The sequence below is a fragment of the Tenrec ecaudatus genome, chromosome 9 (genome assembly GCF_050624435.1).
Source record: "Tenrec ecaudatus isolate mTenEca1 chromosome 9, mTenEca1.hap1, whole genome shotgun sequence".
Lineage (NCBI taxonomy): Eukaryota > Metazoa > Chordata > Mammalia > Afrosoricida > Tenrecidae > Tenrec > Tenrec ecaudatus.
This window is the reverse complement of record NC_134538.1, coordinates 50,810,633-50,824,875: the sequence shown is the minus strand read 5'-3', so window position 1 is coordinate 50,824,875 and position 14,243 is coordinate 50,810,633. Positions and strand designations below refer to the sequence as shown.

Below are 14,243 nucleotides of genomic sequence, written 5' to 3'. Positions count from 1 at the left end.
TAAAATGGATCTATTATAATTTGATATGAAATCCATGTCTTGTTTGGCCAAGTCTGGCTGTGTGACAGTCCACCACCCCACAGTGATCTTTCTGTCTCCCATGAGTCTGCAGTGCAGACAGGGCTGGGAGGACTTAGGTTCATGTTGGTTCCGATTGGCCTCCGCTGGAGCAACTCAAAGTCTGGGAGCTGAAAACATCTGCAGAGACAGGTGATGTTGGCTACTGACTGGGTGGTCAGCTGGGGCTGTGGGTCTAAACACTTACATGTGTGGCCACAGCTTCCTCCCACGCTGGTGGATGCATTCGAAAGGCAAGGCGACCGAGAGTCTGAGAGCTAAGCAGGTGTGCTCTTCTTACGGACGGGCCTTGAAAGTCACTGGGCATCACTTCCGACGTCGGCGCTTGGTCAGAGCTGGGACGAGCCTGCCCAGGTTGAAGGGAAGGGGAAACTCCTGTCGAGGTCAACTTTGGAAAATCCAAACTGCCACCCAAAATACTTGCAAAACTGAGTTGTCATTGGGTTGGAGAAGTGACCCTAGATTAGGGGGGAGCCAGGGAGTAGGTGAGCAAAAGAAGCAACAGGTGTGTCAACAGAATGAGTTGTGGGAGTAGGAGAGGGTAAAATACAAATTGCTACCACTTGCCGCCCACGTGCTCAGCCCTGGGCTTGGCATCTATTGGACGTTGTCTTTCATGATCGGTCACTTCGCTAGCAGGTGGCATTGTCCCATTGTACCCACACGGAGACAACAAAGGGACTGATACCTGGTGAGGTGGAGAGACTGAGTTTGGTCTGCTGTTCTTGGTGGACCATCAGGTCAAGGGACCCTTCCGTGCAGGGTGTTGTAGGAAACCTACCCCCACGTGCCTGACCAAAAGCACAGTTGGTTTGTTCATGGCTTAACGCCTGATTGTCCAGGTCAGAGCAAAGAAATGTGATTGCATTAGCTACAACCGATGACCCATGGCCAGGCCTCTGCCTGCTCCTGTGAAATCATGTGGGGAAAGATCAGTCAGGGGCCGCCAGGATTGGCAGGACCATGTTCATGTGGGCCAGTGGCCTCTCCGGGACCCAGAGATTATAATCCGTTGCTAGGGTTGTTTCTGACTCCGGGCAACTCACGTGTGTTGGAAGAGAACTGCGAGCTCCCTGGGGTTTTTCAAAGGGTGATATTTTTTCCCTCACAGATCAGTCAGCCTCTCTTTTGAGGCACCTCTGAGTGGATTTGAAGCATCTACGTTTTGGTTAGCACCCAAGGGGTCTAACTAAAATACTCAGGGACTCCCCTGGGTTCACAGAAAGTCGACTCTCCTATTGGTGGGCTCTTAGGACACCTAGCTGAGGTCAAAATCCTTAGGCAAACCCCATTAGGGTATCTATCAGTCACTGCCCTACTCACCCTGAAGAATATACTTTGTGTTATTCTTATGTTGCCTTATGTGTCTAAACCTTGTTCACTAGCTTCTGTGCATAAAAACTCAGAGACCTCAGGTGTGTCGGCTTTTTAGACTAAATAGAAACACCGAAGATGGACATGATCTAATAAGGTAAGTCTCCACTCCACAGCCATTCGTTGGATCTCACTGTGCCTGCCCAGGGTGTGGACATGAGATCAGGACACAGAGGCATACTTCTCTGTCTTTGAAAATGTGACCATCCTTATTCAAGGTGATGTGTCTTATAATTGGGTGATGATTTTGAGGTCTAGTCTGCGGCCAAGTCGTGACTCTGGACTAGGCCAGGGAAAGAGAAAGTAGTTTTCCACCATGACTGAAATTGAGCCTCAAGTTGGCCATGAGCCTGAGACATGGAGAAAGATCTCTTAGCACACTGGACCAATCAAAGATCTGGGTAAGGCGGAAGTTGTCAGAGGACCAGGTGCCCCTGGTGCTGCCCATCCTGCGTCTGGTTCTATTGGGGTTATGCAGTATGATAGGTTGGTTTATTGTGCCATCCTATTAGGGATATGTGGGATTAATCGGAGGGCAGAGATAATGGTTCTGTAAGGCCTGCCCCTCTTGCTCTCTGGTCATCGGACCAGTGTGTGGCTGCTTTAGTTAGGTCTCTGCCTCAACTAGTGAGCTACACTAACTGTGGGACAGCCAACCGATACACCGTGTCACTAGAGCTTGAGTTTCCTTTAAGACCTGCTTCACCATGCTGCTGGTATGTACATCACCTGAGCTGGAAGCTAGTGGAACCTGTCATCTTGCATTGCTTGGGTTCGATATCCCATCCGGGCCTGCTTTGCTAAGCTCCTGAGCTGCTTGCTGGCTGTTGGTGACCTGCCCTGCTGTTTGCTGCCTGTGGGTGGACTCTGCTTGCATTGCCCAAAGGAGGACTCAGCATCTGCTTCCTTGACCTTGGACCCAGCAGCCTAAATGAGTTGAAGGACTTCCAGTATATTAACTGTTCCATGGAAGTGAGTTGAACTGAGCCCTGTGTTCTGCTGTGTAGACTAATTAGTTATATTGCTTTGTGCTGTATAAATATATACATACATAATTACAAGTGTCCTGGTTTTGTTTCTCTAGAGAACCCTAACACACACCGTTTGCAGCAGAAGCTGGGGTAGAGCAGGGGGCGGGGGGGGGGGTGATTCCAGCCAACTCTGCTAGCAGGCGGTATGCTCCCCCATCCTTCTTGTTCACTGGTATGTGGTCTGACCAGATCTGGCAGCCACAGGAATCCTGCCCTGGTGTCCAGAGCTGAGGACAAGGAAACGCCCAAGGGAAAGAAGCATCTTCTCTTCAGATCCCCAGGTGCAGAGGTGTGTAGCTTGCTCAGTTCAGAATCACTTACAAAGAGATCTGACCCCCAAAGCTGTCGATCTGACCTAGGAAAAATGCAAAATGCCTGGTCTTGCGGGAGCTAACTCCTAGAGGGAAAACAACGAATCTGAATGGAAGATATTAACAAAAGGAACGTTAAAAAGTATTTTTCTTTAATTTTGTAAGCCACAGTTTTCCAAGTTGACATCTTTCTGAGGAGGGAAAATGTTGCCTGGCGTTAGAAAAATACACCCTAGGCACAGGTCTGAGAACTGTCGGTGGCGCCAAGGCAGCAGCACCTGGGTGTCAGTATGGTTCTTTGTGACAAGGAGGGAAACAGGACTCTGTGGTGGCTGGCAGACAAAGGCTTTGGATCAGAGTGCATCACGTGGAGCCTTGGCGGAGTCCCTGTCTAGGGGCCAGAGGCCTCGGTCCACCCTGTCCAGGGAGCTGCGCTCAGACAACAGGCAGAGAGAAGGCAGAGCACAAAGACGGCTCACCTCAAGCACCCCCTGCTTAGAAGGTGAGGCTCCAAAGGGCCAAATAGACCCTCAGGTTCTGCCAGGATCTTGGACGTCCTGCCACCTGGAGCTCCTCCATCCATAGGATAAGTACTTCGTCAACCAGCGACAGGGTCAGTCTTGGTATTTTGTCACTGCTTTCTGAAGGTTGGTGTAAAACCCAGCCATGCTGCGGGGGAAGAAGGATTCCACTACTTTCTGCGGGAGGTAACCGCTGAGGTCGGTGTGGAAGAATGTGACCACGTGGGTCTTGTCGGGCTCCCTGTGAAAACAAAAGCACACCTGTGTCCGTGTGTGTAGCAAAGGCCTGGGGACGTGTTCGCATGGGCAAGGGGAGCCCAGCCCAGTCCCAGAGAGCCATACACAATGGGCTCATCTAATCTCTAACTCGCCCTCCAGGATGCCCTCTGTACCTGCTTATTCTCTGGTCAGAGACTTTCCACCTTTCCTCTGGTGGATACCCTACACGGCTGGCCTCACAGGCCCGCAGCAGGGGGCTCTCAAGCCAAGGAAACTCACAGTGACCCAACAGAGCAGGGTATAACTGTCCCTGTGGGTTTCTGAGACTGTAACTCATTACAAAAGTAGAAAGCTTCATCTTTCTTCTGAGGAGAGGCTGATTTTGAACTGCTGACCTTGCAGTTAGGAGCCCAATGCATAATCCACTATGCCACCAGGGCTCCATCAGCAGGGAGCAGTCTCCTCTTTCAGCCAGAGCAGGCAGCTCCCTCTTCTCAATTCATTCTGTAAAAGTTTCTGGAGAACTCACACACTCAGGGCCAGGTGTTGGGAGGGACAGACAAGGAGGCTGCCCTCTGCCAGACAGACCTGTGGTTCTCAGTACTGTCTGCCACCACCTGGGAGCTCCTGAGGCTCTCCCAAGGAGCTGGCTAAGCCAAAAACCGATGTTCCTTGTTGTCACCAAGATGGCTTTTGCCTATTCCGGTTGCATTTCTTCACACAGGTATGGTGATGTTTTCCAGAGTCCTGCTGCTATGGGAGTTCACAGCAGGCTAATATCAAAGCAGACACAAGCATCTATGACCCTGGATTTTGCCCACATGTAAAATTTTAAAAATGCTTTTGGGTCCGTATTTTTCTGAGAAATGTAGATACCTTTCATGCAACTAAGTCACATACAAGAATATGTGAGGGACTTATCATGCTTTTAAAATAATTGAAACATTTCCCAGTTTTAATTTTGAACATGATATATCTTAGACAGGTGTAACTAACATAAGCAGAAACCCTTAGGGATATTGATGAGTGATATTGAAACCCCCAATTAAACTACTGATTGAGAGAATGGACCATCACTTTGGAAATGTGAGGTAGCTTTGGCCTGGTGGTGGCCAGGGTCCACAGGGAGGAAGGGACATGGTATATGGCACAGACCTTGGGCTAGAAGTCAAGGTCAGTGTGTGGCTTGCTAAGGCCAGCTGACCACCCTGGGCTGCACACGCTACACTAACCTGGTCAGGGCTTGGGGACAGTGAAGCCCATCAGCCAGAACCCGTGTCAGTGAGGGACACACAAGGGAAATGGGATGCAACTTGGAAGGGCCATTGAGGAGTCTACACTGGCACACGCATCTCGATGGCCCGGCCACCAGAGGGGAGTGCATGGCGGAGATGACCTGGCACTGTAATATGCTATTTGCTGCTGAGTTGATTCTGACTCCCAGTGACCTGTGTGTAGCAGGATGCCTCGCCGGTCTCCCGAGGCACCTCGGAGGGAGTTCACACGACCAGTTTACCAGCTAGTAGTTGGGCACCTCCTTGTTGATGCCACCCAGAGACTCCTCCATCTGGCATTTCAGTTGGTGGTGCCACTCACGGCATAAGACCCCTATCCAGAGCTCCACACGGCATTCCATCTGCCCATCAAATGCTACTTGACGCCATGCAGGTCACTGGGTTGGAACTGAGGCCTTTTAGGAAGTCCCTTCATGCCCAGTAGCTTAGACAGGGCAGCTGAGGCCCAGAGAGGGCCAGAGGCCAGTGAGTGAACAATAAGGCAGGCTGGCATGTGGTGGTGGCCCTTTCCCTCTGCTCCTAGCCTGTTGTCTCCCTGTGGGGCGCTCAGCGTGGAAGGCAGGGACTTTTCCAAGTCTCCAATCTACCAGCTGCCTTGCTCACCGACCTCCATCCATTCCAGCTTTCTGGGAGCTTCACTCCTCACTTGGGCCAGCTCAGTCCTCCTCTCTCACCCACACGTTCAATAGTGGTATTCCAAGTGCACCACCCAGTCTCATCCTGCACCAGTCCTTTCTGCTCACAGCTCTAAGGTGAATCCTCACAGAGCAGGTCTTTCCTTGCGCATCACCTACCTGCTCAGAAAGCAAGACTGGCTACCTGCCATTTATCCAACCAACCAGTTCATTAGTCCGGCACTCATGACCCTCCTTAGCTGGCTGCCAGCCTCCCTCCCACTCTCTCCTCCAATGAACAGCTGTCCCAGATTCACACCCATGTCTCTTGGCTTTCACTCTTCCCTTGGCTTTGAATGCTCTCTTACTCGACCCACCTGTTGAAACCCTGCCCTACTTTCGAAATGCAATGGAAACCACAAGATTTCTCCATCCCTGCTGCAGATATTGGATGAGAATCCAAGGCCTTTGGACTCGCAGCCACCAGTTGCCATCGAATCGACTCCGTCTCACGGTGACCCCGTGTGTGCCAGAGTTGCAGACACTAGATAGGAACGGAAGGTCTTTCGGACTCCCATAAATCATCGGGCCACTGAATGGATTCCAGGCCGAGGTGACTTCATGTGTGTCAGAGCATAACAGTACTCCAGGGAAGTTCAAGGGCAGGGTTTCAGGACAGAGACTGCCAAAACTTTCTCCTCAAGTACCTCTGGGTGGCCTCTAATTCCAAGCCCCTCCTCTACCTGTCAAAGGCACTCACCTACTTGCACCACCCAGGGCCCCCAGTCTTTGAAAAGGCCACTGATAACATTGCTGCACTGTAGCCATTAGCGTCCCCCCACCCCCTTACTAGTCACCTGCTCAGACGAGCCTGCTCAGAACTCCACAGAGGACATCCAGGCTCAATTCCAAGACACCTGTGGGGACTTGCACCCACTGCTTCACCCACAGCAGGATTGAGGGAGGGCCACTGAGTTGCTTGACCTGTGACTGTAGCCCTAGCACCTTCAGACAGGTGTGTACTACCAAAACACTATTCTTTCAGAAGGCTGTCCCTGAGTGGCTTGATTGGAACTACCCGGCCAGGTGTGAGTTAAAATGACAAGTTCTGGGGAACTACCAGCCCTCGACTGATCCAAGGTGTCAGCAGGGCTTGCCCAGAAAATAGAGCGCCCGCCTGCCTGTCCATCAGGGTTCTCAGGCGGAAGTCCCTGCGCAGACTTCTCTTGGGCTTAGAAACACAAACAAGGTAAATGCGACATGCTACTAAGAGACTCTGCTTCCTTCTGGGCCAGCATGGGGCCCGATGGGAGGAAAGGCCCATGATGGGGCTGTATGGGAGGTGGCAAACTCAACACACTGCCCAGTGGCCGGTGGCCATGAGGACACTCACAGGATGAGAAAGAAGGCCTCCGAGAGGGGCTGTCGTCGCCCGACCCCTCACAGAGAAGGACACTGACTGCCTGTTTGATCTGAGGCCTGGACGAGGGGACGTGGGAAAGGCACTGATTTCAGGTTCGGGGATCAAGCCCACCCAGTGGTGGGTGCTGGGGAATGAAGGGCCTGGAGCTCTGCTTCTGCAACGCTGACAGCCCGGAGAACCCTCGAGCACTTCCACAGAGGAGCACCCCACGAGCTGCAGAGTAGAACTGCTCCCCACTCTTGGCTGTGGTCTTCACGGGAGCCGGTGGCCAGGAGTGCCCCCCTCTAAGGGAATGCCTCCACCTCGGGGTGGGGGGCAAATCCAACAGTTCTTCCCTCCATCAGGGTGGGCTGTCACCACCACTGGCTCTCACTAGACTCCCGAGATGCCGCTTGGTCAGTCTCCCTGCTCTGGCTCACAGTCTGCTCACTTTCCAGACTCCTCAGCTGAAACGGAAGTCAGAGCAGCTCCCGCTGGCTCATGACTCTCCAGCAGTGTCCCGCTTTATGGATGGCAAAACGCTTGCGCCTGCAGGGTGGTCCCACGACGCTGCAGGGTCTGGCCTCTGCTTCCTCTCTGAACACTACTCTTATCCTCTCCTTTCACTTACTCGGTTCCAGCTCCAGCAGCCCCAGAACTGCTTTCTAAATGGCTCCCATTTCTAAACTGTGCCTACTTCGGGGCCTTTGGACCGGCTCAGCCCTCTGCTAGGAACAGTGCCCAGAGATGCCCCATGGCCCCTTTTAAAGCCCCTTTCTCAAATGCATGTGGCAGCCTGGGGTGGAAAGCTTCCCCGGGGACACAGTGCTTTCCACCCAGCCGCTCAGAGGTGGATGTTCAGGGCTCTTGTCTGAACCTGCATACTCACTGGGCCTGCTGGAACTTTCTTGACCCTCATCACTCCACCGGTAAGACCCACAGTTCACCTTTACTCCCTAGCATGAACCGTGAGGGTCTTGTCACCCTGTGCAGCCAGGGGAACCAGCCTCGGAGAGGAGAGAGCTCTCGCCCCCCTTCTGCTGAAATCCAACCCCCACCAGGCCCGGCATCCTCCTCGCAGGGCAGGTCACAACACCTGGCTCTGCGCAGCAGGTGGAAGAGGCTTGTGTGCTCAGCACAAGTCATCGGATCAGTGGCCATCAGTGTGTGTGTGTGTGTGTGTGTGAGTGAGAGAGAGAGACAGAGAGAGAGAGAGAGAGAGAGATGGAGCCCACTCTGCTATTTTCAAGCTGATAAAACTGTGCTCTGTTTAAGGACTATCTTTTCAGAGAGAGTTTCAAAGGCCAGGCGAGCCAAGAGTGTATGGTTACACAGAAGAGCTGGGTCTGGGTGTTTGGTTAAACATCTCCACAGCAAGGCTGCTGGGATCAGGTGCTGAGAACACAGACTCCCCCTCTTGGTGGACGCACTGGGAGCTGTAAGGTTACCCGCCCTCAGATGCCAATTTCTCTTTACTGTCCACTTGGGCGGCTTCCAGGATCCTTCCGTGTCCTGAACTGCGCACACAAACAAAGCTCCCAGCAAAACCCGGACTCGGATTGTGAGGAAATGGGGACAGAAGGGCTTCTAGGTTCAGCGACGCCTCCGATGACCGTGTGCCCATGAGATCTCTCATCAGCACCTGGCACTGTCGCTTTCCTCATCTGGGGTGATGCTCTCAGGCTGGATTGTGGGTGGGGACAACTACTCTCTCAGTTGGTGTCCTGCCTCCCAGCCTTTGACCCTAGACAAAGAGCATGAGTCTCCCTGAGCCCCGATTTCTTCATCTGCTCTGTGGGGCAGTGATATTTGCCCTGCCTGCCTTAGGGAGCTGGAGCCAGGACTCCCCAAGTTAAAACCAGTGAGAGCCATGCCTCCCTGTGATTCTTCCCCACTTGTCAGGGACTGTCCTGGAGCAGGAGGCCTGGGGTGCAATGCGTAAGGTCAGCGGTTCAGATCCACCAGAAGCTCCATAGGAAAAAGGTAGGGCAGTTGACTTTGTAAGGATTCACAGCTTCTGATTCTGTCCCTTGGGGTCACTATGAGTAAGAACCGAGCCCAACGCAGTGGGTTCTTTACCTGTCCCGATGAGTTGTTACAAACCCCACACCAAATGTACCGTCTTGCACTGGTTCTCACTCAGAGATATGCTACAAGGAGCAGATTCACTCCAGAGACCAGGGGTTTCTGAAGTTGTGAATCTTTACGGGTGCAGAAAGCCACAGTGTTCTCCCACGCAGCCACTAGTGAGTTTGAGCCACTGACCTTGGGACGAGCAGCCTGGGGCTGAGTCGCCGTACCACCAGAACCCCTACAGAAGCGAAGCTCTGTGCTGTGGATCAGAGCCAGTGTGCCATTGCAAGGGAACGGCCACTGTGAGGCCTGGGAGAGGTAGTGCCGGTCAGGCTCGTATTCTTACCCGGGCAGAGGTTCACAGAAGCAACCGCAAGGGTGGTTAAACCCTCTCACGTAGCCTGGCTGCAGAGGACATGATGGATGCTCAATGTTGGTAGCTGGAAGACAGAGCAGGTGGAACTTTACACAGCCAGGGTGCTACACAGAACTGCCTTGGCTGGGCATGCGTAGGGTGTGCAGATCCAAACACCTGGGGCCAGGGGTACTGTTACTCAGTCCAGAGGTCCTGTCTACATCCTGCCTATCCAGTGATCCTCTCAGCTAAAGACATACACACAGTCCTGCTCACATGCATGTGCACGCTCACTTACACATATCCTCGCATACACATATACATGTACACATTCATGCACTTATACACACACATCCATGTACACAAACTCACACACATTCACAAGCTCAAACGCATACACCACATGCTTTTACAGATCCACTCACTTCTGAGCACATGCCCCTCGCATACACACCCACCCAACACACAACTTAGGCATTCACCGATTCTCAGTCATATGTGCGTGCACGCACACAAATGCACACGCGCTCTCCTCACCTCCACCCACCCACCTTCTCCCAGCCCTGCCAGAAGAGTGGCGAAAAGACCAATGCCCAGTGTGGGGCTTGCAGTGAAAGGAGGGCAGGGGCCCCCTCTCAGGTGGATCCCCTACGTGGAGGCTCAGAGAAAGTAACTCTCTAGAGGAGGCCCCATAAAAGGCATAGGGGCAGGGCTCCCCTCCTCCGAGAATTCACATTTGCAGGTGCCAATTCGGCCTCGGTGGACATTTTTAAAGGCACTACTGGTGGCATCTGGGACTTACGATGAAAGGTGACTCTTCCAGCTCAGATCCCCCTGAGCACAGAATGCCCCCAAACTCCACATAGCAAGCGACAGGGAAGATCCCCGGGGGTACGTCCACCAGGGAGTCCCAGCAGGTGGGCTGAATGGAGGGGCACAGAGGGAAAGGGCCAGGGTTCCCCAGAGGCTCACCATTGGTGCTGATGACTCCATCCTCGTATTTTTTGATGAGCACCAAGTCCACGAAGTCTCTGGGAGAAATGATCTTCATGGCGGCTGAGGGGGTGGAAGTTCTGCTAACGAACAGCGTCTGCCAAAGCAAAGGGGGGGGCCCAGCTCTCTCTGTCTCTGGGGGCCGGACCTCTTCTCCCTGCTCATCTTATCACCCCACAGATAAGAAGCAGGAATGGCGTGGGCGCTATAAATGGAGGAGATAAAGGCCGAGCTCCCTGCTCCCCCTGCCAGAGCCACATCTCAAGGAACTGTCGACACCCGTTTCTACACTCTAATGCTGACCTTGTTGCTCCCGGCCAGCTGGGTCATGCTGGGGCTGTGTCCCAAGAGGGATCACAGCACCGCCACTGGGTATCTCATACAAGCCTTGTGGGGTCCAGGCGCTCTTTTGTCCCCCAGAACTGCGAGCAGTGGGTATTACTCATGCTACAGAGGAGGAAACAGGTTTCAGAACTTACCCACAAAGCTCACAGTGGAAATGGAATCTGAAGAGCATCAGGATTCAGGTGAGGCAAGAGAGGCCAGAGGCCAGCATTTAAGGAGGCACACTCCTTTTAAGGCAGCCCTGCACTTGCATAACCCTCAGAATGTGTGTCTCCTTAACAGTCATTCCCTTCGTGCTGAACTCTGCTTTCTCCCCAGTCCTGGCCCTAGGAGGCAGCCCCTGTAGAACCTCACTCCATTTCCGTATACCCCACCTGTCTACTCTCCAACTTGCTAAACTGTGGGCACCCCCAGCCTGCCCTATGCTTTACCCTCCATCCCCTCTTTAGCTGTTTCCAGGTGAGGATGAAGAGGTAGAGGTCAGGTTTAAGGGGAAACTTTGGGGTGGGAAGGGACTGGGTAGGAGGACTTGGGAGACTGAGAAATAGCAGAGAAACCTTTGGGTAGAGAATCCGCTGACCTAGGCATGTTAGTTTTGTGGGGGAACGGCACACCAGCCATGGGGAACATGGCCACTTTCCAATGGGGGTCTGGGACTAAGTTTCCTGATGCACCAGCCCTCATGTGTCCCTTTTCTTAAAATGACCACCCCACCCCTGCCAAACAGTCTGCACTTTCCTGTAGGATCTCCCTGCCCACTTGCCTCTTCCCCACTGGAAAAGCGACCCACATCCCGCAGCCACCTGGGAGCATCCCAGCATGCATTGTCCTGGGTTGCAAAGTGCCGGGATCGCCCAAGAGATCCTTAGGAATACTGGCTCAATACTGAATCAAGACCACCCCCACCCCCACACACTCACGGGAGTCAGAATGTGGCGTGGCCCCCCTTACTTAAGCACATTCCTAGGGAAGGCACGGGGTATAGCCTAAGAAACCAAGCGACTTGCCTTTGCTAATTGAATTGTGATCTTTCGTAGAGGAGGTGGCAGATGAACTATCTTATCTTTCATGACCACATACCTTCAACGCGATGACTGTTAAACAATGCATCTTACACAGGAGGAACCTGCCATCCAGAAATTACCGATTGGCACGGCTCCACAGCTGGCAGAGAATTACCTCGCCTCAGCCAGGGCTCTCCAAACTCCATACTCAGCACCTGGAAACGCTGCCCGCCCCAGCTGATGGGCCTCGCCCAGAGCCACGCCCTCTGCAACCCCAGAGCCAGCCTGAGGGCCGCACACCTCTGTGGGCCGCTGCCAAGTTCTCACCACTCTGGTTAGGGTTTCTCAGGCTCTCGGGAACACACGACTTCCTGCTCATACCCGAGCTTGATGTTGCAAGCTCAGGGCGACTGGTGCTTGCTGGGCAGCTGGGCTGTGCCGGTAGGTAGTCCCCTTTGTCAAAAAGTGCCACGGACACCACCCCCTCCCCGCCCTGTTCCCAGGAGGCTTGTAAAAACTCAGATCACGGATGCTTTTGATAACTTCACAGCCTGTTGAGGAGACTTACATCTGTGATGTTTTCAATGATTTCAAAACTGTGCACGTTCTCATCCCATTTTTCTCGCAGTCCCCCAGAGACCGGCTTGAGGCAGTCCCACACCTTCGCCAGTGTCCCACGCACAACGCCTTCACCTCGGTACCTGGAACACAAGCAGGGGTCTGAGCCCCGTGGCATACACTAAGCTTGCTTCTTTGGGATGATGTAGAAGGACTAGGGAGTCCCTGAGCGGTACACCCGCTTCACGTGCTGGCTGCTAAACAAAAGCTTAGAGGTTTGAGTTCGCCCAAAGGCAGCTGGGAAGAAAGGTCTGGCGATCTACTTCCCCAGAGAAGTCAGTCACAGAAAACTCTGTGGAGCGTAGTTCTCTGACACACATGGGAGGGCCTGGTTGACTCTGGGCAACGGGGCTGGTTTCATAAGGACCACCAAAGAGTAGGTCAGGCCAAGTCCGCATCTTCTAGCATCTCCCAGACTGCATTCCGAAACAGTGGGCTTGTGAACTTCACAAGAGTGTGGTTTGCTGAAAGGGATTCCTTCAACAGCACAGGGCAATGGCTTTGCTGGGGAATAACTGGTGAGTTGGCCCCAGGTGCTGGACTGATTGGGACCTCTCAGGAAGCTGACAGGTGTGGAGAAGCAGGAAGGGTGCGGCGGCTCAGACACATTTCCAACAAGGCATGCACTTACAGGTTCCCTGGAAACTCCACTGATGGCCGCCAGGAAACGGAAACTCCGTTCTGTCAAAAGGCACAGAATCGCAGGGGTTTAGAGCTGCTCTCGGTCATCAGCGGGCTCCACCCTTTTGACAGAAGAGGAGCGGTCGCCCTTGGTCGCCCAACGGGGGGGGGGGGGGGGGCTAGCCCTGCACTCGCTGCCTCCCGCTGCAGAGCCCTGGCGCGACAGGACTTTGAGGGGGCCAGGGATGGCGGGCCTGACACCTACAGCCATAGGGACCTCATACCATCTCCATAGCTGCCACGCATTCTGTGTCCTGAGCACCCTACGGCTGTGAGTTAAAAACCAGGCAGTGTCCAGTAAGCAAAATTACTCTTTAAGCAACTCCAAAGCCTGGCGTTTCAAGGAGGCTGTAAAACCTCCCGACTGCGTCTCAGTCAAGTGACCTTGGGCGAGTCATTCAACCAAAGGGGCATATACTTACCTCCTGGGGCCACCCTAGGGCCCAATACCAATTGAGCAAGCAACCCCAAGTGGATCCCCCGCCTCAATCCAGCTCCAGGAGTAATGCGGTGGGAAGCGGGGAGACCAGGAGCCTGCAGGTGCCTGGGGGGGGGGGGGGGTTCCGGGACCCACGGGGAGCAAAGGCCACCGCGACCCCTTCCCGCCCAGCTCCTCACTCACGCCTTCCCGGCAAATTTTCCAGCCCGACGTGTCTCGCCGGTACTGCAGTAACTTCTCGGCCACCGCCTCGCTTATCTGTGCGGCCAGAGCCGGGTCCATTGTTTCTGGAGCTGCGCGCGGCTTAGTAGTCGCGAGTGGCGCCCGCGGCACTTGGAACCTGGAGGCCAGAGAGCCGGGACCCTGCGCGGAGCCCGGAGCCCCGCCCATCCAGTCCCGCCCCCGCCTCCGGATTGGTCCAGACCCTCCGACGGATCCCGCCCCGCTCCGGGATTGGCAGAGCCCGAGGTCGCCGGCCTCCGCGGGCTCCGTCACAGCCTGGGCTGGTCCTGGGCGCACCCAGCGAGGCCCTGCGGGCTCAGTGGCTTGTGTGTCTGGTTCCGGCTGAGACTGGAACCTGGAGACTGAGAGGGCCAGTGGTGGAGAGACGAGTGGGCCAGGCCAGATCAGGGGCCATGTCATAAGCTTGCCTAAGGAACGTGGATTTCTGTCCTGCGTGCAAAGAGGCTCATCTAGGCCTGAAGACGGGGACATTTGCAACAGAAAGAATCTTATAGGGAGGCTGCTGCGTGGTCAGAAGGGATGCTGCCCAGGTGGTGGGGGAAGAGATGATGGTGGTAGGAGTTGAAGCCTCGTCTTATTCCTGCTGAGTGGCTGGTGGTTTCAAACTGCTGACCTCTTGGGTGGCAGCCCAACTTGGAACCACCCCG

The 14,243-nt window shown here is 54.1% G+C and overlaps 1 protein-coding gene across 1 annotated transcript; it reads right to left on the bottom strand.

The window, feature by feature from the left end:
• Positions 1-2,929: 2,929 nt before the first annotated feature.
• On the bottom strand, positions 2,930-13,721 carry STARD5 (StAR related lipid transfer domain containing 5). The gene is made up of 6 exons (XM_075558065.1): positions 13,537-13,721; positions 12,865-12,914; positions 12,184-12,316; positions 10,246-10,363; positions 9,265-9,358; positions 2,930-3,556 (listed from the first exon to the last, which is right to left on the bottom strand). Exons 1-6 carry the CDS (start codon positions 13,633-13,635, stop codon positions 3,409-3,411), a joined length of 642 nt encoding a protein of 213 aa, XP_075414180.1. The 5' UTR covers positions 13,636-13,721; the 3' UTR covers positions 2,930-3,408.
• Positions 13,722-14,243: the final 522 nt, after the last annotated feature.